The following is a 26,555-nucleotide window of genomic DNA, read 5'->3' as shown; positions in this document are numbered from 1 at the left end:
GTCATCTTCAATTTCTTTCATCCGTATTTTATAGTTTTCAGAGTACAGGTCTTTCACCTTTTTGGTAAAGTTTATTCCTAGATATTTTTTTATTATTATGGGGAAATTGTAAATGGGATTGTTTTTTTAATTTCTCTTTCTGCTGCTTCATTATTAGTGTATGTGAATGCAACAGATTTCTGTACATTGATTTTGCATCTTGTGACTTTATTGAACTCATACATTAGTAGTTTCTTGGTGGGGTCCAGGATTTTCTATATATACCATCATGACATTTGCAAATAGTGAAACTTTTCTTTCTTCCTTACCAATCTGGATGCCTTTGGTTTCTTTATGTTGTCTAATTGCTGTGGCTAGGACTTACAGTACTATGTTGAATAAAAGTGGTGAGAGTGGACATCCTTGTCTTATTCCTGCTCTTAGGGAAAAACTCAGTTTTACCTTTGAGTATGATGTTGGCCATGGGTTTTTCATATATGACCGTCATCGTTGAGGTATGTTCCCTCTAGACCTACTTTGTAGAGGGTTTTCATCATGAATGAATTGTAGTTTGTTAAATGCTTTTCCTGCATCTGTTGAAATGATTATATGGTTTTTATCCTTTTTCTTATTGATGTATTACATTGATTGTTTTGCAAATATTGAACCACTCTTGCATCTATCTTGATCATGGTGTATGATTTTTTTTAAATGTACTGTTGGATTGGGTTTGCTAAAATTTGTTGAGGATTTTTGCATGCATATTCATGAGAGATACTGGCCTGTAGTTCTTTTGTGGCATCTTGATTTAGTTTTGGTATTAGGTGATAACTGTCCTCATAGGATGAATTTGGAAGTTTTCTTCCCTCTTGTATTTTTTGGAATAGTTTGAAAGGAACAGGTATTAACTCTTCCTTAAATGTTTGGTAGAATTTGCCTGTGAGGCTGTCTGCTCCTGGATTTGTATTTGTTGGGAATTTTTTGATCAATGATTCAGTTTCATTGCTGGTAATAGATCTGTTCAAATTTTCTATTTATTCCTGCTTTAGTTTTGGTAGGTTATATATTTCTAGGAATTTATACATTTCTTCTAAGTTGTCTACTTTGTTGGCATATAGGTTTTCATAATAGAATTATTATATTGTAATAGAATTTACAATTGTTTGTATTTCTGAGGTGTTCATTGTTATTTCTCCTCTTTCATTAGTGACTTTGTTTTGGTCCTCTCTTTTGTTTATTTTGATGAGCTTGGCTAAAAGTTTATAAATTTTGTTGTTCTTTTCAAAGAACCAACTCCTGATTTTAATAATCTGTTCTGTTGTTTTTTAAGTTTCTATTTCATTTATTTCTTCTCTAATCTTAATCAATTCCTTCCTTCTACTGGTTTGGGGTTCTGTTTGTTCTTCTTTTCTAGTTCCTTTAGGTGTTTTAAGGTTAGGTTGTTTGAGATTTTTCTTGCTTCTTGAGGTAAGCCTGTATTGCTGTAAACTTCCCTCTTAGAACCACTTTTGCTGTATCCCAGAGATTTTGGAATGTTTTCATTTTCATTTGTTTCTACGTCATTTTTTATTTCTTCATTGATTTATTTTTTTTATTTTTTTTTTATTTTTGAGACAGAGAGAGACAGAGCATGAACGGGGGAGGGACAGAGAGAGAGGGAGACACAGAATCGGAAGCAGGCCCCAGGCTCCGAGCCATCAGCCCAGAGCCCGATGCGGGGCTCGAACTCACGGACCGCGAGATTGTGACCTGAGCCGAAGTCGGACGTTTAACCGACTGAGCCACCCAGGCGCCCCTCTTCATTGATTTCTTGGTTGACCGATTCATTGTTTAGCAGCATGTTATTTAACTCCATGTATTTGTGTTCTTTCCAGATTTGTGTCATGGATTTCTAGTTCCATACTGTTGTGGTAGGACAGATGCAGGATAGGACTTTGATATATTTATTTTTTAATTTGTTGAGACTTATTTTGTGGCCTAACATGATCTATTCTGGAGAACATTCCATATATACTTGAAAAAAAAAAAGGCAGGGGGGATTCTGCTGTTTTAGGATGGAATGTTCTGAATATGTCTGTTAAATCTAGTCCAATATGTCATTCAAATCCACTGTTTCCTTGTTGATTTTGTTTGGATGATCTGTCCATCAGTTTGAGTGGGGTGTTAACGTCCCTTACTGTTATTATATTAATATCAATTCCTTCATGTTTGTTCTTAACTTTTATGTATTTGGGGTTTCCCATGCTGGGTGCATAAATATGTACAATTATATTTCTCTTGTTGCATTATCCCCTTAGTATATAGTATTCTTCTTTGTCTCTTGTTACAGACTTTGTTTTAAAGTGTATTTTGTCTAAGTATTGCTCCCTGAGCTTTCTTTGACATCCATTTGCATAATAAATATTTCTCCATCCCCCACTTTCAAATTGCAGTGTCTTTCAGTCTGAAATGAGTCTCTTGTAGGTAGCATACAGATGGATCTTGTTTTTTTTTTTTTTTTTTTAATCCACTCTGTCACCCTATGTCTTTTGATTGGAGTGTTTGGTCATTTACATTCAAAGTAATTATTGATAGATATGTATTTATAGCCATTGTATTACTTATTTATGGTTGTTTCTATAGATTTTCTCTGATTCCTCTTGCTCTTTCGTGCTTTGTTGGCTTTCTTCAGTGATATACTTGAGTTCCTTTCCCATTATTCTTTGCATATCTATTGCTAGTTTTTGATCTGTAGTTAACATTAGGTTTATCTATAATATCTTCTGCATATAGCAGTTGATGGTCACTTAAGTTCAAACCCATTCTTTAGTCCTCTCCCCTCCATGTTTTAGGTATATGGTATCATATTTCACATTATTTCATTTTGTGAATCCCTTAGCTGATTTTTTTTTTTTCCTACAGAAATACTTATTGTGCAGGCTCTGTGCTGGTAACAGAGGTTAACGTGGGGCTCAAAACCACAAATTGTGAGGTAATGACCTGAACTGAAATTAAGAGTTGGATGCTTAATACATAATCGACTGAGCCACCCAATCAAGTGTATTTTTCATTTCATTTATTGTGGTCTTGATCCCTGATTAGCTGCTTTTTATTTCTGTTAAGGGTCTCACTGATGTCCTCCACTCGTCTAAAGTCCAGTGTGTATTGTTAAAATCATTATATTCTCTATCAGGCATATCACTTTTGTCTGTTTCACTTTGATCTTTTGCTGTGGTTTGGTCCTATTATTTCATTTGAGAACTATTTCTCTATCTCATTTTGTCTAATTTCCTGTGTCTGTTTCTTTGTGTTAGGCAAGTCAGCTGCTTCTCGTGCTCTTAAAGATAATAGCCTTATAAAGAAGAGGTCCTGTAGTGCCTGTTTCCCAGGGCCTGGTGCTTCAGAGAGTGTTTCCTGGGAGTATTGTGTATGCTCTGCTGTTGAGTGTTGGCCTCTTTTTCCTTCAGTCCACTTGTCTACAGAGGCTTTTTGTGTACTGTGGGCAGTATCTAAAAAGGTGTGTGGTGGTCTGCTTGTGAAATGAGACCTGCACCTGTGAGAACAGAGTTCTGCACAAGGTGCCAGTCAGGAGACACGGTGTTGGCAGAATTTCCACTGGTCTTCTGGGGGAGGGGCCTCGCAGTGACTGAACTAAGGCGGCCATGACTGGAAAGGTGGATCCGAAATGTGAAGGGTGGGGCTTGGTGTAATTAAGTTAGGTAACAAGTGTCCACACTGCACTAGTTCCTGCAGGTAGCTGTTGTTTATGCTGGGGGTGGGGAGGGGAATGGCACCTGCCAGCTCTTTTGTCCTGGAAGGGGGTCTGCCCGTGATCCCGGTCTCTCCAGGCCATGCTCTGAGATGAACAAATCACTCTCCCTCTGTCTACCCCTGGCATTTTTCAAACTGCTGGTTTTGTGCTGTATCTGTATAGGCTGTTTGTTGTGCTGTCTTGAAAAATTATTTTCAATGTTTATTTTTATTTATTTGAGAAAGAGAGGGGCAGAAAGGAATCCCAAGCAGGCTCTATGCTCAGTGCAGAACCTAACACAGGGCTCAACCCCACAACTGCAAGATCATGACCTGAGCTGAAATCGAGTTGGATGCTCAACTGACTGAGCCACCCAGGCACCCCTGTTGTGCTAAGGGCAGGGACTCTGCTTCCTAAAGCCATCTAGTCTCTCCCAGACTTGAGCTTGATTTTTAAAATTCCAGGCTTTAAGTCTCACTGGTTTTAAGAACTCAAGACATTTGGACCCTCTCACTTTCAAATGCCGATATGGGGATCTGTCCTCCACATTCATGGACTCCCCAGTGTGAAAGGCCTGGTTCATTTCACTCCAGACCATCCTACCTTCTTTGATTTGGCCTCTTCTCTACCATTTATGGAATTATGGAATTTATTCTGTCAGTCTTTGGGTCATTTTCTGGGTTATTTACACTGATGTGAGTACTATCTAGTTGTATATTTGGGCAAGGCAAGCTTAAGGTCCTCCTACTCAGCCATCTTCCCACCTGACCCCCTGCTTCACTGATCTTTGTGCCTACCAATACCACACTATATTGATTACTGTAGATTCTCATCCACTATGTTCCCCACCCTATGAGGCTGCTTTTTGGACCCTTTCCATGGTTGGACTTTTAGCAGCTTTCATTTCCTCTAGTGTCCAAGGGAATAGATCTTGTTTTGTTTCTTGGCCCTCCAGTAAAGCTTCCCAAACTGAGCCCCCCTTAACTGGTCTGGAGGCCTTGCTAACTTGCATGCTTGATAGACATTTTGAAAAAAGAGGTATAAATTCCAGAGATTGTCTCTTGAAAATAAATTATAATTTCCTTTTAATTTTTTATTTCTTTGGGAGTCCAGAAAATTCTGAGATACTCCTGTTTTGGACTTGTAGGTTTAACTAAATTGCTCAGGACCATTTTATAGCACAGTTTCTTTAAAAGAATAATGACTAGGGACACCTGGGTGACTCAGGTGGTTAAGCATCTGGCCCTTGAGATACCAGCTCAAGTCATGATCTCATGGTTTGGGGATTGAGCCCCACTGTCAGCACAGAGTCTGCTTGGGATTCTCTGTCTTCTTGTCTATCCCTCTCCTGCTTACTCTCTCAAAAATAAACATTTAAAAATAAATAAATAAATAAATAAAAATAATGACAAGACTTCCAAAGGGCTTCATCTTAGATTGCATTTATTGACCTCTTTATTATTCTTAAAATCTAGAGTTTAGACCAGGAGGCCAAAATGAGAATTTTCTCAATTATTTTGTGAACTGATACAATGGCTAGAATCATCCAGAAAAAAATAAGGTCACTAAGATTTATTAAAGTTTCAACTTAAAACCTCATTTTTCATTTTCTTTTTTTTTTTTTTTCAACGTTTATTTATTTTTGGGACAGAGAGAGACAGAGCATGAACGGGGGAGGGGCAGAGAGAGAGGGAGACACAGAATCGGAAACAGGCTCCAGGCTCTGAGCCATCAGCCCAGAGCCCGACGCGGGGCTCGAACTCCCGGACCGCGAGATCGTGACCTGGCTGAAGTTGGACGCTTAACCGACTGCGCCACCCAGGCGCCCCTCATTTTTCATTTTCAAACAAATAAAAATACTATGTCTTATAGTTAGGGATACAAGTACTTAGTTATCCTTGTTGGAATAATGGTTCTCCTCTATGTGGGGGAAGTCACTGTACAGTTAGGAACTGGGAAGCAGGGGGCTGAAATCTAAGAAGATAAAGGTCTTTCTTGGAACAAAGCTAGTAATCAGTCACCACCAGATCACTATTGAAGCTAGAATTCCAGAAATGATGAATAGAAGTTCATCTTCTATTTGGTCTTCATGGATTATACCTGTGAAGCAAAAAAAAAGGACAGTTTGAAGAAAACACCTAAAATATTTTGGTAGCTTTTGGGAACACTGTGTTGTCTTCCCAATATATTCCATTTTTCCTCATTACATAGCAATAGTGGTTTATGTGGAATAGACCCAACTCATATTCAGTTGAGGGAAGGCTGTGATGGGCCTAGATCAGTAAGAAATTCCTCTTCTCTCACCCCCATCCCTTGCCAGAATGATGGGGTTAGTTTATAGCAATCCCATGGGCATATGGATTGGTTCAGGTGTGCCCTCAATTAGTGTGAAGTTCAAGACTCTTACCAAGACAGTGGACTACACTGATTTGATGTACAGTGTACATTTGACTACACTGATAGGATGTCACTTTCTGAGATTAGTTACAAAAAAGCTGTAGCTTCCATCTTGCTCACTGTAAGGATAAAGCACATGAGAAGTAGTGAGGTATACTATGTAGAGGTCTCCAGACAACAGCCAATGAAAAACTGAGGCCCAAGTTCACCGGCCTGTGAGGAACTAAATCCTACCAACGACCACAAGAGTGACCTTAGGAAGGGAATATTACTCTAGTTGTGCCTTCAGATGACATTGTAGCCCTAACAGCTTAACTGCACACTCATGAGAAACTGTGAGCCAGAGTCCTTAAGCTAAACTGTTTCCATATTCTGGACTCATAGAAAGTGTCAGATAAAAAATGGTAGTGGCTTAAAGTCTTCAGAGTAATTTGTTAAGCAGCAAAAGATAATTAACATTCTATCATAAGAAAAGCTAGATTTTTTAAATTTGCAATTAAAAGCATTAACACATACTTGCTAATAGTAATTTAATAATGAAAAGGTTATTAGACATTAGTCTTTATACACAAGTGAATTTATGATTTATAGAAATCATGCAGAGAAAAAATTCAACTACCTACTCAAAGCTGTCTCTATTTTTTAGCCTTTAAAAAATTTATTTAAATTCAAGTTACTTAACATACAGTGTAGTATTGGTCTTAGGAGTAGAACCCGGTGATTCATCACTTAAATATAACACCCAGTGCTCACCCAACAAGTGTTCTACTTAATAACCCATCACCCATTTAGCCCATTCTGCACCCACCTCCCCTCTAGTAACTGCTAGTTTGTTCTTTGTATTTAAGAGTCTCCTATGGTTTACCTCCCTCTGTTTTTATTTTTCCTTCCCTTTCCCTGTGTTCATCGGTTCTGTTTCCTACGTTCCACAGGAGTGAAATCATATGATACTTGTCTTTTTCTGCCTATTTCGCTTAGCATAATACATTCTACTTCCACCCACGTTGTTGCAAATGGTAAGATTTCATTCTTTTTCATTGCTGAGTTAGTATTCCATTGTGTGGAGTACTTCTGCGCGCGCACACACACTACATCTTCATTATCCATTCATCAGTTGGTGAACATTTGGGCTCTTTCCATACTTTGGCTATTGCTGATAGTGTTGCTATAAGCATCAGGGGTGCATGTGCTCCTTTGAAGCAGCTTTTTTGAATCCTCTGAGGAGCCTCCATACTGTTTTCCGGAGTGGCTGCCACCAGTTTGGATTCCCAACAGCAGTGCAAAAGGGTTCTTTGTTAATTATAGACATTTTGGCAGGTGTGAGGTGGCATCTCATTGTGGTTTTGATTTGTATTTCTCTGATGATGAGTGACGTTGAGCATCTTTTCATGTGTCTGTTGGCCATCTGGATGTCTTCTTTGCAAAAGTGTCTATGCATATCTTCTGCCCATTTCTTCACTGGATTGTTTTTCGGGTATTGAGTGTGATAAATTCTTGATAGATTTTGGATACTAACCATTTAATATGTCATTTGCAGATATCTTCTCCCATTCTGTTGGTTGTTTCCTTTGCTGTGCAGAAGCTCTTCATCTTGATTAAGTCCCATAGTTTATTTTTGCTTTTGTTTCCCTTGCCTCCTGAGACATGCCTAGTAAGAAGTTGCTGTGGCTGAGGTGAAAGACGTTGTTGGCTGTGTTCTCCTCTAAGATTTAAAAAAAAATTTTTTTTAACGTTTATTTATTTTTGAGAGCGCACAAGCAGGGGATGGGCAGAGAGAGAGGGAGACACAGAATCTGAAGCAGGCTCCAGGCTCAGGGTTGCTGACAGTGGGGTTCGAACTCACGGACCATGAGATTATGACCTGGGCCAAAGTCAGATGCTTAACAGACTGAGCCACCCAGGTGCCCCTCCTCTAAGATTTTTGATGGCTTCCTGTTTCACATTTAGGCCTTTCATCCATTTTGAGTTTATTTTTGTGTGTGGTATAAGAAAGTGGTCCAGTTTCATTCTTCTGCATGTTGCTGTCCAGTTTTCCCAGCACCATTTGCTAAAGAGACTTTTTTCCATTGGATACTCTTTCCTGCTTTGTCAAAGATTAGTTGGCCATACATTTGTTGGTCCATTTCTGTGTTCTCTGTTTTGTTCCACTGATCTGTGTGTCTGTTTTTGTGCCAGTACCATACGGTCTTGATGATTACAGCTTTGTAGCAGAGGCTAAAGACTGGGATTGTGATGCCTCCTGCTTAGGTTTTCTTTTTCAATATTACTTTGACTATTTGGGGTCTTTTGTGGTTCCATACAAATTTTACGTTTGTTCGTTCTAGCTCTGTGAAGAAGGCTGGTGTTATTTTGATAGGGATTGCATTGAATGTGTAGATTGCTTTGGGTAGTATAGACATTTTAACAATATTTGTTCTTTAAATCCATGAGCATGAAATACTTTTCCATTTCTTTGAGTCTTCTTCAATTTCTTTCATAAGCTTTCTATAGTTTTCAGTATATAGACCTTTTACCTCTTTGGTTAGATTTATTCCTAGATAGCTTATGGTTTTTGGTATAATTGTAAATGGGATCAGTTCTTTGATTTTCCTTTTTTATACTTCATTATCGACATACAGAAATACAAACGATTTTTATATGTTGAATTTACTTCCTGCAACTTTGCTGAATTCACATATTAAGTTTTAGCAGTTTTTTGGTGGAAGCTTTTGGGTTTTCTATGTAGATCTTCTATGTAGATCATACCATCTGTGAAGAGTGAAAGTTTGACTTCTTTGCCAATTTGGATGTCTTTTATTTCTTTTTATTGTCTGATTGCGGAGGCTAGGACTTCCAGTGCTATGTTGAACCACAATGGTGGACATCCCTGTTGTGTTTCTTCCCTTAGGGGGAAAGCTCTCTGTTTTTCCCCACTGAGGATATTAGCTGTGGGTCTTTCCTATATGGCTTTTATGATGTTGAGGTAGGTTCCTTCTATCCCTACTTTCTTGAGGGTTTTTATCAAAAAAGGATGCTGTATTTTGTCAAATGCTTTTTCTGCATCTATTGAAAGGATCATATGGTTCTTCTCCTTTATTGTGGTATATCACATTGATTGATATGTGAATATTGAACCAACCCTGCAGCCTAGGAATAAATCCCACTTGATCATGGTGAAAAATTCTTTTCATGCACTGTTGAATTTGATTTGCTAATATCTTGTTGAGAATTTTTGCATCCAGGTTCATCAAGGATATTGACCTGTATTCTCCTTTTTAGTGGGGTCTTTGGTTTTGGAACCCAGATGAAGCTGACTTCATAGAGTTGAGTTTGGAAGCTCTTGTTCCATTTCTATTTTTTGGAACAGTTGGAGAACAGGTATTGACTCTTACTTAAATGTCTAGTAGAATTCCCCTGAGAAGCAGTCTGGCCCAGGACTCTAATTTGTTGGGATATTTTTGGGAACTGATTTAATTTCTTTGCTGGTTATGGGTCTGTTCAAATTTTCTATTTCTTCCTGTTTGAGTTGTGGTAGTGTGTGAATGTCTAGGAATTTTGTTCAGTTTGTTGGCATATAATTTTTCACAGTATAATTGTATTTCTGTGGTGTTGGTTGTTATTTCTCTTTAATTCATGATTTTATCTATTTGGGTCCTCTCTTCTTAAGTCTGGCTAGGGGTTTATCAATTTTATTGATTCTTTCAAAAAACCTGCTTTTAGTTTCATTGATCTGTTCTACTGGTTGTTTCTATATCATTTATTTCTGCTCTAATCTTTATTATTTCCCTTCTGCTGGCTTTGGGCTTTATTTGCTGCTCCTTTTCTAGCTCCTTTAGGTGTGAGGTTAGGTTGTGTATTTGGGACTTCTCCTCCCTCTTTAATTTTTAATTTTCTAAAAATGCTTATTTTTGAGACAATGAGAACACATGCTTGAGCAGGGGAGGGACGGCGGTGGGGGGTGGGGTGGGGAGACAGAATCCCAAGCAGGCTTCACACTGTCGGTGCAGAGCCTGATGCAGGGCTCCAACTCACAAGCTGTGAGACCATGACCTGAGCTAAAATCAAGAGTCAGACACTTAACCAAATGAATCACCCAGGCCACCCCCTTTCTTCTTGACATAAGCCTGTTTTGCAATGTATTTTCCTCTTAGGACTGCCTTTGCTATATCCCAAAGGGTTTGGACTGTCATGTTTTCATTTTTGTTTCCTCATAGGTATTTTTTCATTTCTTCTTTAATTACCTGGCTGACCCATTAATTCTTTGGTAGGATGTTCTTTAACCTCCATGTATTTGAGGGCTTTCAAATTTTTTCTTGTGGTTGATTTCACGTTTCATAGCATTGTGATCTGAAAATATGCATGGTATGACCTTGGTCTTTTTGTACCTATTGAGGGCTGGTTTTGTTACCCAGTAGTGATCTATTCTGGACATTGTTACATATGCACTTGAAAAGAATGTATGTTATTCTGCTTTAGGATGAAATGTTCTGAATATATCTGTTGAGTCCATCCAGTCTAGTGTGTCATTCAAAGCATTGTTTCCTTGTTGATTTTCTGCTTAGATGATTTGTCTGCTGCTGTAAGTGAGGTATTAAAGTCTCCTACTATTATTGTATTACTATCTGGGAGTTTCTTTGTGATTAACTAATTTGTATATTTGTGTGCTCTCACACTGGTGGCATAAATATTTACAATTGTTAGATCTTGGTGGACAGACCCGTTAATTATGGTATAATGCCTTTCTTCACCTGTTGTTACAGTCTTTGTTTTGAAATCTGGTTTGTCTAAGTATGGCTACTCTGACTTTCTTTTGACCTCCATTAGCATGATAGAAAGTGAAGGGATGGAGAACCATCTATCTGCAAGGGTCCTTAGGTCCAAAATGAGTCTCTTATAAGCAGCATATAGATTAAAAAATTTTTTTTTAAATGTATTTATTTTTGAGAGAGAGAGAGACAGAGACAGAGCATGAGCAGGAGAGGAGCAGAGAGAGAGGGAGACAGAATCCAAAGCAGGCTCCAGGCTCTGAGCTGTCAGCACAGAGCCTGACTTGGGGCTCGAACTCAAGGACTGTGAGATCATGACCTGAGCTGAAGTCGGATGCTTAACTGACTGAGCCACCCAGGTGCCCCGGTTTTTTTTTTTTTTTTTTTTAATCCAATCTGCTACCCTATGTCTTTGGATTGGAGCTTTTGGTCCATTTACATTCACAGTGATTACGGAAAGATATGAATTTAGTGCCACTGTGTTATCTGTAGAGTTGGTGTTTCTGGTCATGTTCTCTGGTTCTTTGTAGTTTTTGCTACTTTGGTTCTTTTTTTTTTCTCCCTCCACTCAGAGAGTACCCTTAAATTTTCTTGCAGTGCTGGCTTAGTGGTCACAAACTCTTTTAGTTTTTGCTTGGGAAACTCTTTATCTCTCTTTCTATTCTGTACGACAGCCTTGCTGTATAAAGGATTCTTGGCTGCATATTTTTCCTATTCAGCACATTGAATATTTCCTGCCACTCCTTTCTGGCCTGCTAAGTTTCAGTGCACAGGTCTGCCACTAACCTTCTGTGTCTGCCCTTGTAGGTTAAGAATCTTTTGTCCCTATCTGCTTTCAGAATTCTCTGTGTATTTTGCAAGTTTTACTATGATATGTCATGGTGTTGACCTGTTTTTTGTTGATTTTTGAATGGGCTTCTCAGTCTCTTGGACTTGGATGCCTGTTTCCTTCCCCTGGTTAGGGAAGTTTCTCAGCCATAATTTGTTCATATAAACCTTCTTTTTCTCGCTCTTCATCTTCTGGGACTCCTATGATACAGATGTTATGTAGTTTCATGGAATCACTTAGTTCTCTAAGTCCCCCTTGTGATCTAGTAACCTCCTTTCCCTCTTTTTTCAGCTTCATTATTTTCCATAATCTTATCTTCTATTTCACCTATTCTCTTCTCTGCTTCTTCCATCCTCAATGTCACTATATCCAGTTTGTTATGCATCTCAGTTAAAGCAGTTTTAAGTTCATCCTGACTAGTTCTTAGGTCTTTGATCTCTGCAGCAGTGGTTTCTCTGGGGTCTTCTATGCTTTTTTCAAGCCCAGCTAGTAGTCCTATGACTATTGTTCTAAATTCTTGTTCAGATATATTGTTTATATCTGTGTTGAGCAAGCCCCTGGCTATGATTTCTTCTTGATCTTCCTTTTGGGGAGAATTCCTCCATCTTGTCATTTTGGCTAAGTTTCTGTCTTTTACATGTCTTAAAAACCTGTTATGTTTCCTGTATCTGAGAGTACTACTATATTAAAGAGGAGTCATACACTGTCCAGGGCCTGACACTCTAGGAGCATACTCTGGTGTATGATATGTGCATTCTGCTGTTGTTTTGGCTGCTCTTTCCCACTGGTCAGAACTCTTCCTTGTTTGCAGCGGTGAAGTGTTTGGACCTCTAGGTAAGTTTTGATTTGTTGGTTGACATAACCCTGGAAAAAAAGGGTGGGGGGAACTAATCCTATAAAAAGAGAAAAGGAACAGGAACAACAACAAAAAAAACCCAAACAGACAATCAGAAACTATAAGGTTGATTCCAAAGAAAAAGAAAGGGAAAAAAAAAAAAAAAAAAAAAAAAGCAAACTATGAGCCTGATTCCAAAGGAAAAAAGGAAGAGGTTAAAAAAAAAAACACAAAAAACTTCTGTTGGTGCCTGGGTGCTGTGCTAGTCTGGAGGAGAAGCGTTTTAGTATCACTTTTGACCCAGTAAATAAACAGTTGCTGGCACAGAGGGGTAGGGTGTGGTATAAGTGGTTCTCACTTCCACTGGGGGCCACTGTGTTGCTCTCTGAAGTCCCACCATGTTGGGTTTGGGGGGGTGGTGCGTAAAATGATGCCACCCCAATCTTTGTACCAGGACTGGGGATTTCAACCCCTGCTTCTCAGGCAGCCCTCAAGGATTAGCGAGGGAAGTCAGCTTGCCCTGCGCCAAAACTCTCTTGCATTTTTCCTTGGTGAACAGCTGGGATTCAAAACCCAAAGTCTTAAAGCACCCAGCACAAGGCAGATTTGCTCCCCACTCCTGGAGTAAAGCCTCTCCCCGCTTCTGATTAAAGACCTTAAGCTGGCACCTGCAGGGACTTTTGTCCTTGGGGTGGCAATAAACTCTCTTCCAAAAGTACTCCAGGAAGGGGACTGTTCTCTACCAGTGGGCCCAAGGGATCAGAGATTGCTACACCATGCTATGCCCTTGGGGGCCAGGGTCCTCCTCCCCAAGAGCATGCACCATGGCTCTGCTCCTGAGAAAGTAACACACTTCTGAAACCTCACAGTTTCGGGTCCAAAAGCTTTTGACAGAAGAAAAACTGGTACACTCAGTACTTCTCACTCCCCAGTCCATGGTCCAGAGAGGTTTTCCTCTTGTGCAAACACGATGCTGCAGTCTCACAACCCCTCTCTTTCTCTTCTTTTGTCTCTCCACAGAAAAAGGTTCCCTCCCCTCCCTGGCTCTGCTATTTTATCTTCCCCAATTCACATAGACACACATCTTGCATCTGCTAGATCCTTCTGCTACTCCACAGATCTATTTCCTGTGTGTTCCAAGTAATCTGACCTCAATACAGCTGTTTTTGAGGGAGGAGGAAAATCCAGGGTCCCTTTACTTCTCTGCCATCTTAACCGGTCTCTCCCTGTCTCTCATAGGGAAAATGATGTAATGAGGCCCCATTCATTCAGAATCCCTTATAATACTGAGTCTGGGCAAAGGTTTACCTTTGATTATTTACATTATTTGTGTAAGTAAACAATGATTACAAAGGAAGTGTTAAGTCCACTTAAAACATTATTGTCAAAAGTCCTCAAAAATACTTTAATGCCTTCTGTTTATATACAAGTTTTAAATATGTTAATTAAAAATGATTCTTGATTGTATTATTCATTAAATAGGGAGGACTTCTGGGTAAGGCATTCTTTGTTATTTTCTTTACCTGAAGCTCAATGAAACAAACTCCAACTTCACTATATTTTTAGAAGGGCCTCTGAATTGATGTTTACACAGGTCAACCTGAGCTCATTCCCTATGTAAAAGCCTTTGTTTTACAAGGTCCTCAGGGGAGCAGGGTCATCTGAAAGCCACTGGGAATAAATTGGGCAGTAGTGACTGTGCTGACTCCTTATGTTCAATTATCAAGCAGGTTCAATAAAGGGATGCTGTTCCTTCTTCTCTGCCAAAATTCCTCTCCTTCTCATAAATTTAAAGATGTGCTTGAAGAGCTTTTTGTTTTCGTTTTTATAAAAAATAAAATGATATATATCAAATGTGCTTCTGTGAAGTAGATAGGATTGGAGGCAGACAGGGGAATTTTCCTTTTTAAAATTACATTTGCAATTCTGTATTTTTACAGTAAGCTTGTATAATTCAAGAAATTGAAAGTTAAAAAGAAAAAAAAAGCTCCCTGAGAAGGTCTCATTTGTAGTTTTGGCTAAATTTCTTCAATCTTAACATTAAATCAATACTTATCTGAGCACCTGAGAGAATGAAGTGAGAAGTAAAAGGAGGAAAGGGAGAGGTACGATTAAGGCAGGATGAAAGAGGGGACACTCGGATAGTTGTGAAAAAGGCAAGAACCTGGGAGAGTAGAGGACGGCTATGTGCCAGGGAGCAAGGTCCGGATTCAACAGAGCAGGACTTGTACATTCACCGGCTTACCTGCAAAGGAGATGACTAAGCTATTGGCTGTGTTGGGAATGGTTTGAAGAGGGAAGTAGGAGGAAGTTCTCAGTGGATGGCTACAGTGGTTAGGTTTCTTCCCAGGAAATAGCAATGTACTTCAACGAGTAAGATGGGACATAAGGGATGATCTAGGTTTGAGTATGAAGAACTAGCTGCAATCGCCTCTAAGGAGGAATAACAACAAGAATGGGGCAGAAAGTAACAGGAGTGGGGAGGAAGTGAATGGGGCAGCTAGGAAAGAAGGGATACCATGTTTTTCCTTAACAAACTGAGGATATCTTGAGGTCTATCCTTAGTTTTTAATATTTCTAATAGGAAAAAAGATTCCAAATGGGCAACAAATGAAAAAAACAAAGTAAAACACAATCCAACTCACCACTCTGGTTAACAGCTGGTTTTAAATATGAGAGTTAAGCTTTCAAGGTCTTCATTCTTTAAATGTAATTCTTTAAGCAGAGTCTCTATAAACTGTGTGAACACCACGTTTTCCTGAGAATGCTTCTGAATGCCAAGAATCGGGGTCAGTCTGAAAAAAACAAAAATATTAAATGCATATCCACAAAATAAGAAGGACTAAGGGGGCTCCTGCCTTCTACATGGCAGAGGGAATTTTGTTAAATTGGAGAGACTTCATCTATCTGCTATGACAAAACCCCCTGAGACAGAAGGCTTTACTAATAAAAGCAGAGGAGAAATCTCAGGAAAAGACTGAAAGATCAAGCATATTGTTAAGTATGGAAATAAACCTAAAAGCCTGAATCTATAACATGTTCTTCATTACCCCAGAAAAAGACACCAAGTTCTTCTCAGAAATGAAAATGAAGTATTTCCACTTGGGGAAAGGAGGCTGTGGAAAGAAGCTTGGAGGTGAGAATTGCTTTTAAACTAAACTGAATGTTTATATCACCTGAAAAATAAAAAAGATAAAGACAAATAGGACTGTATTTTGGATGAAACCTTAACATTTTTATTTTTAGAACACTAAACAGATGAACTACATCTTATATGGCATTTAATACAAGCTTTTTAAGGAACACTGCTTCTTTAAGGCATTTCTAGCAAATACTCCTGAAGACAGATTACATATAATATTCTCAAAAGTAATTTTCAATGAAATGTCATTAAATATTCACTTTTTAAAAATCATGCTTACCAATCAAAGATTAAAACCATTACTTTTCATATATATGTAAAATATATACTAATGATATGTAATTATATACTTATGCATGTTCTCGAGATTATATACTTATACAAACAATTATATACTAAAGCATCAGCCTTTGTAAGTTATATTTCTGGAGAGCTTTTGGGGAGAAAATTCTTTTATCCTTAAACAGTCTTACACTTACCACAAAGGTCTTCCAGATGCTTTAACACTGGGCACTGCCACCAGGCACATCAAATATAAATAAAATAACCTTCTGATTTAAATCAATAAGGCTCAAGGAATCGGCGTGGAGCAATTCCACAGTAGTGAGTGTGGAAGGCAAAATGTTATTTTCTGAGAGACAGATTCCTTCCTTGCTTAGCCATCTCATACAGAAAGCCAAGTAAAAGGAAATATTTGTTACTACTATCTAAAGATGGCTGGCGCTTTGAGAAGGTGGTAAATTCTCTATATTCCTCAAGGTATCTTAGCAAGAAGTGGAGACTAGATGACTCTTCCAGTGAAATCCAGAGTTCTACATGGGAAAACCACTTTAGTGTATTCCTTCCCCACCTTTCCTATATTTCTTTACAGCTAGACAATGCAGTACCAGTTTTTCACATTTTATAAGCTTTGTCTACAGGTATTCCCCAAAGGTAGGAAACAGGACAACCCAAGCTTTCAATGTCAAGCCCAAGCAGGCACTTGGGCAAACTGGCATTTGTGGCCAGCTATTCCTGAGGCATCTTCCTGCAGTGAAGGTGGAAACCAGAAGTCAACTCTGGCTTTTCTCACATGTCTCAAGTTTCTCCTACCCTGCAATAAGACCAAAGTTACTGGGGATTGGATAACGTTAGCTAAAATAAAACCAAGAAGTCAGAGGAGGTAGCTCGGATATGTCAACTCCATACAAACCTAGCTTTTGTGTATATTTAAGAACGGTACTTACATGGCATGTCCAAAAGAATTCCTCTGGCTTTCAAAGAGACTAGTATTTGGTTCATATATGAAAAGAAAATCTCAATAACTTCTCAAAGTGCCATTCGTATGTTTTAAAACTTACCCCTCAGCTTAGATGTAAATGGTGACTAGATTTCTCAACCTGTGTGCCCATATGAGAACAGAAAATGAAAAGATCAAGAAGCAGCTTCTAGGAGAATTGTTCTATCAAGTGCCAGGGTTATAAAATATTTTAGGAATATTTCTGATACTTCTCTAGCAAACATGAAGGGCTTAAATTATAATAACTTCATTATGTGTTCAAATACACCTAAATGTTTTGTTTAGAAAAAAAATGTGGGAAGACAGTGATGTAGAAAAGATCCTCAGATCCTCTCCTGTATGACACACTGAATCTACACCTACATGTAGACCAATTCCTCTTAAAGAACTGAGGGCTGACTGAACAGCTCCTGCCCGCCAAGGATTGAGGGACCACCTAGAGAAAGGAGCAATGGAGACATAAACAACAGGAATCCTGCCCTGATGTTGCAAACTGCAGTGGAGAAGGATAGTACTGAGGGACCAGGAGTAGATCTCAGCCCTTATAGCACAGAAAAAAAAAGCCACACTTTAAAAGGGCATCTAGAATATAAAGGAACCAGCTCTCTAGAGCATCAGATAAAGGGCAGGGAGCTGCTAGACCATGCTCCGTGGGTCAGAGGTACTGGCCAGTATCATTGTTTATGTTCCCTCTCTACCTTGATGGCATAGACAGAAGCAGGGTACAAGCACCGGAGTTGGTCTGCTGCTTCACTGAGCCCCAGTCCCCTAAACCACACTAGCCCCACTTGCCCTGCTACAAGGAAAAAAGGCTGTAGACAACAAGGACAACTAGTATATAAAGGAATGAGCCCCAGGGAGTCTGGCAAAGGGCCAGGGAGCTGCTGGAATGCTGTGGCGTCAAAGGTACTAGTGCATGTCATTGTTTATGTCCCCACTGCCCCTTCATAGCATGTACCAAATCAGGGTCTGGGCAACCTAACGCACACCAGCTCTAGCAGTCTTCCCAAGGTAGCTACAGTGCAGTGCACACTGAACCACCCCTAGACAGCACCCACTACAGCTCCAGCTGTCTTGTCAAGGCAACAGGGCCCAAATCATCCTGTACCTGTTTCAACTCTAGATGATTCACCAGGGCAACTACTGCACAGATTGCCCGAGACCTCCTAGCCCACAGCAGCTGTCCTGCCAGGGCCCCTCAAGTGCAGACAGCTCTGAGACCTGGCTGGTGTGTGTCTTAGCTCCAGCCATCCTGCCAGCATGTTCCTCACATGGAGTGCCTTGGGACCCCTGGCCTATACTTGATTTAGCTCCTGCTGTCCCATCAAGGAGCACCCTGTGACTCCAAGGCCACTTTGGTTCCAGCTGTCCCGGCAGCGTGCCCCCTGTGTGGGGTGCCTTAGGACTACCTTGTTCACGCCTGCTTCAGCTCCTGCCATCCCACCAGGGAACCCTGTGCCCATTCAGTTCCAGCCACCTTGCTAGGGTGCCCTATGCACAGAGCACTGTGGGTCTCCCTCCCACCCACCCTCCAACCCCTGCTGCCCATTTTGACTTCATCTACCCTGCCAGAGTGCTACATGCCTGGAATGCCCAGAGCTCTGAGCCTACACTGGTTACAGCATTAGCCAACCAGCTAAAGTCACAGATAGTCTACACCAGAGATATTCCTACACAATGCCAGTATTTCAAGTCTAGGAGAAACAGCTGTTCTGCCTAATTCACAGAAACATAGAAAGTCAAACAAAAGGAGGCAGAGGAATATGCTCCAAAAGAAAGAACAAAGCAAAATTTCAGAAAAAGAAATAAATGAAACCAACACCAGCAGTCTACATGATAAAGAGTTCAAAGAACAGTCATAAAGATGCTCACTGAACTTGAGTGGATAAACTCAGAATTTCAACAAAGATACAGAGAGTATAAGGAACCAATCAAAGTTAAAGAATGCAGCAGCAAATGAAAAATATAATGGAATGAATCAACAGTAGATTAGAGGATGCAGAAGAAAAGCTCACCAATCAGGAAGACGGTAATGAAAAGCATCCAAGCTGAACAACAAAATAATAAAATAATTTTTTAAAATGAGGATAGGTTAAGGGACTTCTAGCACACCATCAAGTGTACTAACATTATAGGAGGTCCCAGAAAAAGGAGAGAGACATCTAGGTCCAGGAAGCAGAGAGAGCCCCTAATAGGATGAACCCAAGGGTATCTACACCAAGACAAACTACAATTAAAATGTCAAAGATGAAAGAATCTTAAAAAAAAAAATTGCAAGAGAAAGCAATAGTTACATGTAAGGAAAACCCCATTAAGCTATGAGCTGAAATTTTGCAGGCCAAAAGTAAGTGGTAGGATATAGTCAAAGCGCTGAAAGGAAAAACCTACAACTGAGAATATTCTACCCAGCAAGGTTATTCAGAATAGGAGAGAGTCTCCCAGACAGACAAAAGTTAAAGTTCATCACCACTAAGCCAGCCTTACAAGAAATGTTAAAAGGACTTTTTAAGCTAAAAAGAAAAATAATTAGAAACTTATGAAAAGAAAACACTTCTTGAGTAAAGCAAACATACGGTAAAGGTAGCAGATCAATCATTAATAAAACTAGTGTGAACACTGAAAGACAAAAGTAGTGGGGCCACTGCGTGTGTCACTCGGTTGAGCATCTGACTCTTGATCTCAGCTCAGGTATTGATCTCAGGGTCATGGGTTCAAGCCCGACATTAAACAAACAAAAAAAAAGACCACAGTAGTAAAATCATCAGACATTTCTCCAAAGACAACATCCAGATGGCCAACAGATGAATGAAAAGATGCTCAACAGCACTCATCATCAGGGAAATGCAAATAGCCCCAATGAGGTATCATCTCACACTTGTCCGAATGGCTAAAATAAAAAAACTCAAGAAACAAGTGTTGGCAAGGATATGGAGAAAAAGAAACCTTGTGCTGTTGGTGGCTTTGCAAACCGGTGCTGCCACTGTGGAAAATAGTATGGAGGTTCCTCAAAAAGGTAAAAATAGAACTACCCTGCAACTCAGTAATGCACTACTGGGTATTTACCCAAAGAATAAGAAAACACTAATTTGAAGAGATATGTGTACCCCAATGTTTATTGCAGCATTACTTACAATAGCCAAATTATGGAAGCAACCCATGTATCTAGCAATAGATGAATGGATAAAGAAGTACACACACACACACACACCCCAGAGTATTATTCGCTCATAAGAATGAAATCTTGCTATTTGTAACAACATGGATGGAGCTAGAGAGTATAATACTAAGCAAAATATGCCAGTCCCAAAAAGACAAATACCATATGATCTCATTCATATGTGGAATTTAAGAAAACAAATGAATAAATGGGGGAAAAAGAAAAGAGACAAACCAAAAAACAGACTCTTAACTACAGACAACCAAGAGAGAGTTACCAGAGGGCAGGTTGGTGGGGGGAGAGACAGGTGATAGGTGAGGGGGGTTAACAGTACATTTATAGTGATGAGCACTGAGTAATGTGTGGAATTGTCGAATCACTATTATTATATACCTGAAACTAATATAACACTGTGTATTAACGACACTGGAATTAAAATTTTTTAAAAAAGTAGTAAAACCGATTATATCTAAAAATTAGTAAAGGGACTAATAAAATAAAAAGATGTAAAATATGACATTAATATGTAAAACATGAAGAGGAAGAGGAAAAATGTGCTTTCAGAATGTGTTTGAACTTAAACAACCATCAAGTTAACACAGACTGCTATAGAATTAGGATGTTACACATGAACCTCATGGTAACCACAAACCCAAATCCTTTAACAGGTACACAAGAAAAACAAAAAGAAAGGAATCCAAGCCTAACACTAAAGAAAGCCATCAATCACATGGGAAGAGAGCAAAGGAAGAAATGGACAGTGAAGAACTATTAAAAACCCCCAGAAAACAAATAACAAAATAGCAATAAGGCCATACCTACCAATGATTACTTTAATGTTTATTTATTTTTGACAGAGAGAGAGAGACAGGGCATGAGCGGGGGAGGGGCAGAGACCAATGATTACTTTAAATGTGTATGTCCTAAATGCTCCCATCAAAAGACATAGGGTGATTGGATAAAAAACCAAACCCATCTATTATGCTGCTTATAAGAGACTCACATCTGATCTAAAGACACAGATTGAAAGTAGAGGGATGGAAGAACATATAACCATGCAAATGAAAGTGGAAAAAAAAATGAGGGTAGCAATACACTTTAAAACAAAGACTGTAACAAGAGACAAAGAAGGGCATTACATAGTGATAAAGGGATCGATCCAACAAGTGGATATAACAACTATAAATTGTAAATCCAGGAACACCTAAATACATAAAGCAAATATTAACAGACATAAAGGGACAAAATAACAGAATACAATAATAGTAGAGGACTTTAATTACTTACTATTGATGTAAGGATTCCACTTACATCAATGGATAGATCATCCAGACAGAATGAGCTCCTCCCTGGCTCATACTCTTTCTTTCTCTTTCTCTCCCTCAAGATAAATAAACTTAAAAAAAAAAAAAAAAAGGTACAACATAGGTATGTTATAGTCCATGGTATCGTAATAGTGTTGTGTGGTGACAGATAATAGCCATAATTGTGGTGAGGATAGTGTAATGTATGAGTTTTTGAATCACTGTGTTGTACAACTGAAACTGATTTAACATTGCATGTCAACTATACTTCAATAAAAAAAAAAATGAAAGGGGCGCCTGGGTGGCGCAGTCGGTTAAGCGTCCGACTTCAGCCAGGTCACGATCTCACGGTCCGTGAGTTCGAGCCCCGCGTCAGGCTCTGGGCTGATGGCTCGGAGCCTGGAGCCTGTTTCTGATTCTGTGTCTCCCTCTCTCTCTGCCCCTCCCCCGTTCATGCTCTGTCTCTGTCTGTCCCATAAATAAATAAAAACGTTGAAAAAAAAATTAAAAAAAAAAAAAATGAAAAGAAAAAAAAGTTAAATGATCTAAGAAAACACATTTGATCCTTCCTTTACATAGTGATTTGATCTCTTTACACGAGACTATAAATAAATTATCTCCATGATCTTCAAGGAGGGGGATTCTACACCTCTGTGTGCAGCCATGTTGCAATGGATAACAAACTTTACGTTCTAGACACTGTTCCTCATATATAAACTAAATGTCTCTTGCAGAATTTTGTTTTCTCCTTCATGGAACTTTTTTGGGGGCAAGCTCTTAAAAGTCATTTCTTCATATTCTTGAAAACAGTTCTCAATTAATTCCAAGTCCTTTTAATCCTTCCTCATGAATGCCATCTGACTGCTCCTTATTCAGATTGGTATTTTTCCCTAAACCCCCTTTTAGCTTCTCATTTTCCTAAAATGTACTGCCCCAGAATATATATACTGTCCAAATTCATTACTTCAAAACAACAACATACTTCCCACCTCACAGAAAGATACCACAAAATAAAATCTTTCGTGTCTATGTTATCTTTGAAGTACCATCTCAGAATCTTATCAAATACCCCTCCCCCCCTTTTTTTATTTAACTGACTCCCCAGACTCCTCCTTTCCTCTTAACTCCTTATCTGTGCACTATTAATCATTACATGCTAATCACTTATCTAACTTTTTCACTAAAGAACTCTAATCCCTATTACACATTGAAAGGGACTCATGCCTCTGTTCTAGTCCTGAAATGCATAGTAGTGAATATTAAAGAACACCACAATAAACAAAATAAATAAAGCCCAAATGACTACTCTACTTAAAAAAAAAAGTAATACACTCCAGTTGGTACCTAACTATGTGTTTTATGTAGGAAATACCTTTTTTTTAGATGTTTATTTATTTTGAGGGAGAGAGGGCACGAGAGTAGGGGAGGGGCAGAGAGAAAGAGACAGAGAGAATCCCAAGCAGGCTCAGCACTGTCCGTACAGAGCCTGCCGTGGGGCTTGAACTCACCAAATGCAAGATCATAACCTGAGCCTAAATCAAGAGTTGGCCACTTAACTGACTGAGCCACCCGGGTGCCCCAATGTAGGAAATACCTTTAAAATAATCAACAGAAAATGTGATTGGTCATAAGTAAAAACAAAACATTTTTATGTTTCAGTTTATTTCCTTCAAGTGCTTTTAAGTAGGAATAAAAACCTCTAAAAGTGACACTAAAAGTATGGCTTACCACAGTCTCTATGCTGGAGAATATAATTAGAAAAAAACGACATAATACTTTGCAATGTACAAATCACAAACAAGGAAGGAAGCTTCTCTTTAAAACTTCACTGATTCAAATCTCTATTCTGAAAAGACAGGCAGCCTTATATAGGTAGTTCTTTACCATATGGTAAATGGTACAACAACAAAAGCAAAAAGCCAAGTGGCAAACTGCATCTTATTGAAAGGACCTTTATTTAGCTGACAGCTTCACATATGCTACACCTCAAAGAGAGAGAATGCAAGTCAGGTTAGAACAAGTACCTTCCACTTGTTATTACTGAGCTATCAAACATCTGGTTAAAAGAATTATACACAGTAGCGAGAGGACTCTGAAAGTCTGACATCTGAAACAAGAGAGATATTTTTAATTAGAAAGTGGCATTTAAGAAAAACTCTTATAGCCAAGGATTTAGAGCTGTACAAACTTTTTTTTAAGGTTTTATTTTTAAGTAGTCTTTACACCCAACGTGGGGCTCTAACTTACAACCCCAAGATCAAGAGTCACATGCTCCACTGATTGAGACAGTCAGGCACCCAAAGAAGTGTACAAATGCTTGATTATGCCTGAGAAGTCCCCTCTAATTGTGTCACTGGTTTGTATCCTCTCAACAGTGAAAGCTATATAAAGAGTTAAAGCTGTGGTTTAGTGAACAGTAGAGCTAAACAACTGAGGGAACTCTGTTATCCATCTCGTGCAGTGCAATAAAAGTCAGTAATGAACCTGAATTTTTAAATGGCCTTCCCCATCGTGGTACCTACTGCTTTACTCATTGCACTCATTCACACTGGAGAACACATAATGCAGATCTGGAACACTGGAAATCGTGATACAGTCTGGATTATCCTTTCCTGAATAATCTGGGTGAAATGTGTGAAAATCACATAGGCACTTGCCTGAAGTAATATAGCACAAACATCCTTTAACCTTGCCCTCAAAACTAGGAGAGAATCAACAAGTCTTAGAGGTTCTCACTGAGTCTTTATCACTGATTTCCAAACTCACAGAATCAAAACTGGTAGGCTATAAAATGACCCTGAACAACACTCCTCAAAGTCAACAGTCTTAAGAAAAAGCTTTGAGAATGTCTATGTGAATAAATGTCACCAGAAAGCATGGTTTGGGGTTGGAGGAAGGGACAGGAAGTGAAAAGCCACATACTTTTCTATACCTATCAGATTTGAGAAATTACTGGGTTCACACAGAGTTCTGTTGCAGTAGGGAAACCTGTTCTGCTGATTACCACGCATAGAGGTGATGAACATGCAGAGACTGCTAAAAGATAATGCTGGGCTTAAAAGAAATGTTTAAACACTCACTCTTATCCTTCAGAAGTTAATGCTGGGAAGGAGAAGGTAAGCAGCATGCACAGGTACTTGGCTTGTCACTTTGCCAGTTACAAGAGAACAGATAACTACAATACTTGACCCTTGGGAGGCTTAGAATAAAACAAAACCAAAAGTCTTCTGGAACAGATAAGGTCTTTATTAATAATGGCCTGGGTAAGTGTAGACTCTAAAAGATGAAGTTTAACTGCATAGTCTTATTTTATAAGTCTATACCACTCACTTAATTTCCTCAAGTGTGATTTAGTCTCAACCTATCCACCAAGTTTTCTTTTGACAGCTGAAGTACCTGAGGCTTTGGACAGGGAAAGGGGCTTATCCAGGGTCATACTGGTTAAGAATAGTGCTAAAATTGGACACCTTTATCACAAAGGCATCTTGCTTACCCGTGAAGTCTTGTTATTCCTTTCTTCCTGAGTAACAGTTGTTATTTCATCCACATTTTATCTTCTACTAAAAAAATGAGTTGGGATTTTCTCTCCTTTTCTACATGAACAAGTGCTAAATGATAAGGATTAAACCAGAATACCTCTGTCTGTTCACACGCACACTCAAAACTGAAACAAAAGAAAGCTGTGACCAGTGTGTAACACAGTGGGTCAAAATGTCATCTATTTTCAGAAATTTGAGGGTTCACCCAAACCCAAGGCATTTTGCAGAATGCACCTCTCAGATTTTAAAAAGAAATTTCTGGTATAAACTTTGAAAAGGAATTTTATCTGTATAATTCAGGGCTCCTTGGCATGTAAGTAATTAGGATTTCCTATTTAACATAACTCTTTTTCCACCTTGCTTATTTCTTATTAGGGAGAATGAAGAAGAATATTCAATTCTGTCAATGACTCTGTAAAAACATTTCTGTAATCTGTGGCCCCTGGCTTCCTCCCTGAAGTTAACAAAACACACTTAGGCACAGGGAAAGAACCAAAAAGCCATCCCTGAGGAACAGCTTTTCTTTTCCCATATATCAAAATGGACTGGGTCTTGGGCAGAGGTACTACTTCATGGCACTTTCCTAAACTGCTGGTGATGTTTTTATGTAGACAGGAAACGTGGCTTTACAACTGAAAAGGAATTCAGATACTTTAAAATGGGTGGTGGATAGGTTTCTAAAGTAGAGCAAATGAATTCATTTCCCTTGAAGAAATGCCAGTTCTTTTCCCCACTTATTCCCTTTGTGGCAAGATCTCAACTCCTGAATCAAACATATGAAACATCAGTGATTTCCAAGTTTGTAAAAGGATTTTTTTTTCTTTATGAAACTAACTGGTTGGTCTTTAACCTTTCTGTGAAGTTGCAGCAAGTGTTAACTCTAAGGTGAGGCCCAAGTGACTTTCTTAAGGTCACACAGTCAGTGAGAGATGAGCAAATAACCCAGAAGAACTCCCACTAGTCCACACTTCTAACCACTATACCACACAAACTCACATGTCTGATTCATTTTAAGAACTGAGTATACCTTATTATTTCAAAGGCCCAGTTGGTATATGCTCTTCAAATAATTTCTGAAATCTGTCATTACAAAATAAAATGTGCTGATGAAAACTGACAAGTCTATTGTTTCTAATTCATCTTTTCTCTATGACAGCCAAAAAGTACCTTCCAACACCATTAACTAATTGAAAACTTCAGAAGAAAGTTAAGAAGTGCCTTGAAGCAAGTAAATCCTAGCAGACATAGCTCAATCAACTGATTCAGCCTAGCCCTAGCACACTAATAATTGCCCTATAATTAACTATAGCGGTTCTCAATTCTGTCTGTACAAATTATAATCACTTGGGTAACTTAAAAAATACATATGCCGAGTCCCCATCCCAGACCAATGAATTAAAATCTTTGAATCAGGTATTGATATATTTAAAAAAATTTTTTTTTCAACGTTTTTATTTATTTTTGGGACAGAGAGAGACAGAGCATGAACGGGGGAGGGGCAGAGAGAGAGGGAGACACAGAATCGGAAACAGGCTCCAGGCTCCGAGCCATCAGCCCAGAGCCTGACGCGGGGCTCGAACTCACGGACCGCGAGATCGTGACCTGGCTGAAGTTGGACG

The 26,555-nt window shown here is 39.0% G+C and overlaps 1 protein-coding gene across 11 annotated transcripts in view; it reads right to left on the bottom strand.

Annotated features, from left to right (window-relative positions):
* Positions 1 to 6,619: 6,619 nt before the first annotated feature.
* Positions 6,620 to 26,555, bottom strand: part of RPAP2 (RNA polymerase II associated protein 2) — a 98,747-nt gene continuing 78,811 nt past the window's right edge. Inside the window, exons 12-14 of one of the 11 annotated variants that reach the window (XR_015254878.1) lie at positions 21,381 to 21,489; positions 15,161 to 15,310; positions 6,620 to 7,808 (exon numbers count right to left, since the gene is read on the bottom strand). Coding sequence is in view for 7 of the 11 variants with exons in the window: in XM_086717539.1 (XP_086573665.1) it covers positions 15,233 to 15,310; positions 21,381 to 21,489 (187 nt within the window). In the remaining 4 variants the exon portion in view is untranslated. Of the gene's footprint in view, positions 7,809 to 11,396; positions 14,761 to 15,063; positions 15,311 to 21,380; positions 21,490 to 26,555 lie in introns of those variants that run through there. The other 10 variants (XR_015254875.1, XR_015254876.1, XR_015254877.1 and 7 more) reach the window with 10 other exon arrangements.

This window comes from Puma concolor, chromosome C1, assembly GCF_028749965.1.
Source record: "Puma concolor isolate L17-30 chromosome C1, mPumCon1.1.hap2, whole genome shotgun sequence".
In the NCBI taxonomy this organism is placed as follows: Eukaryota; Metazoa; Chordata; class Mammalia; order Carnivora; family Felidae; genus Puma; species Puma concolor.
Note: the sequence above shows the minus strand (reverse complement) of the source record. Positions and strands in the feature narration are given on the sequence as shown.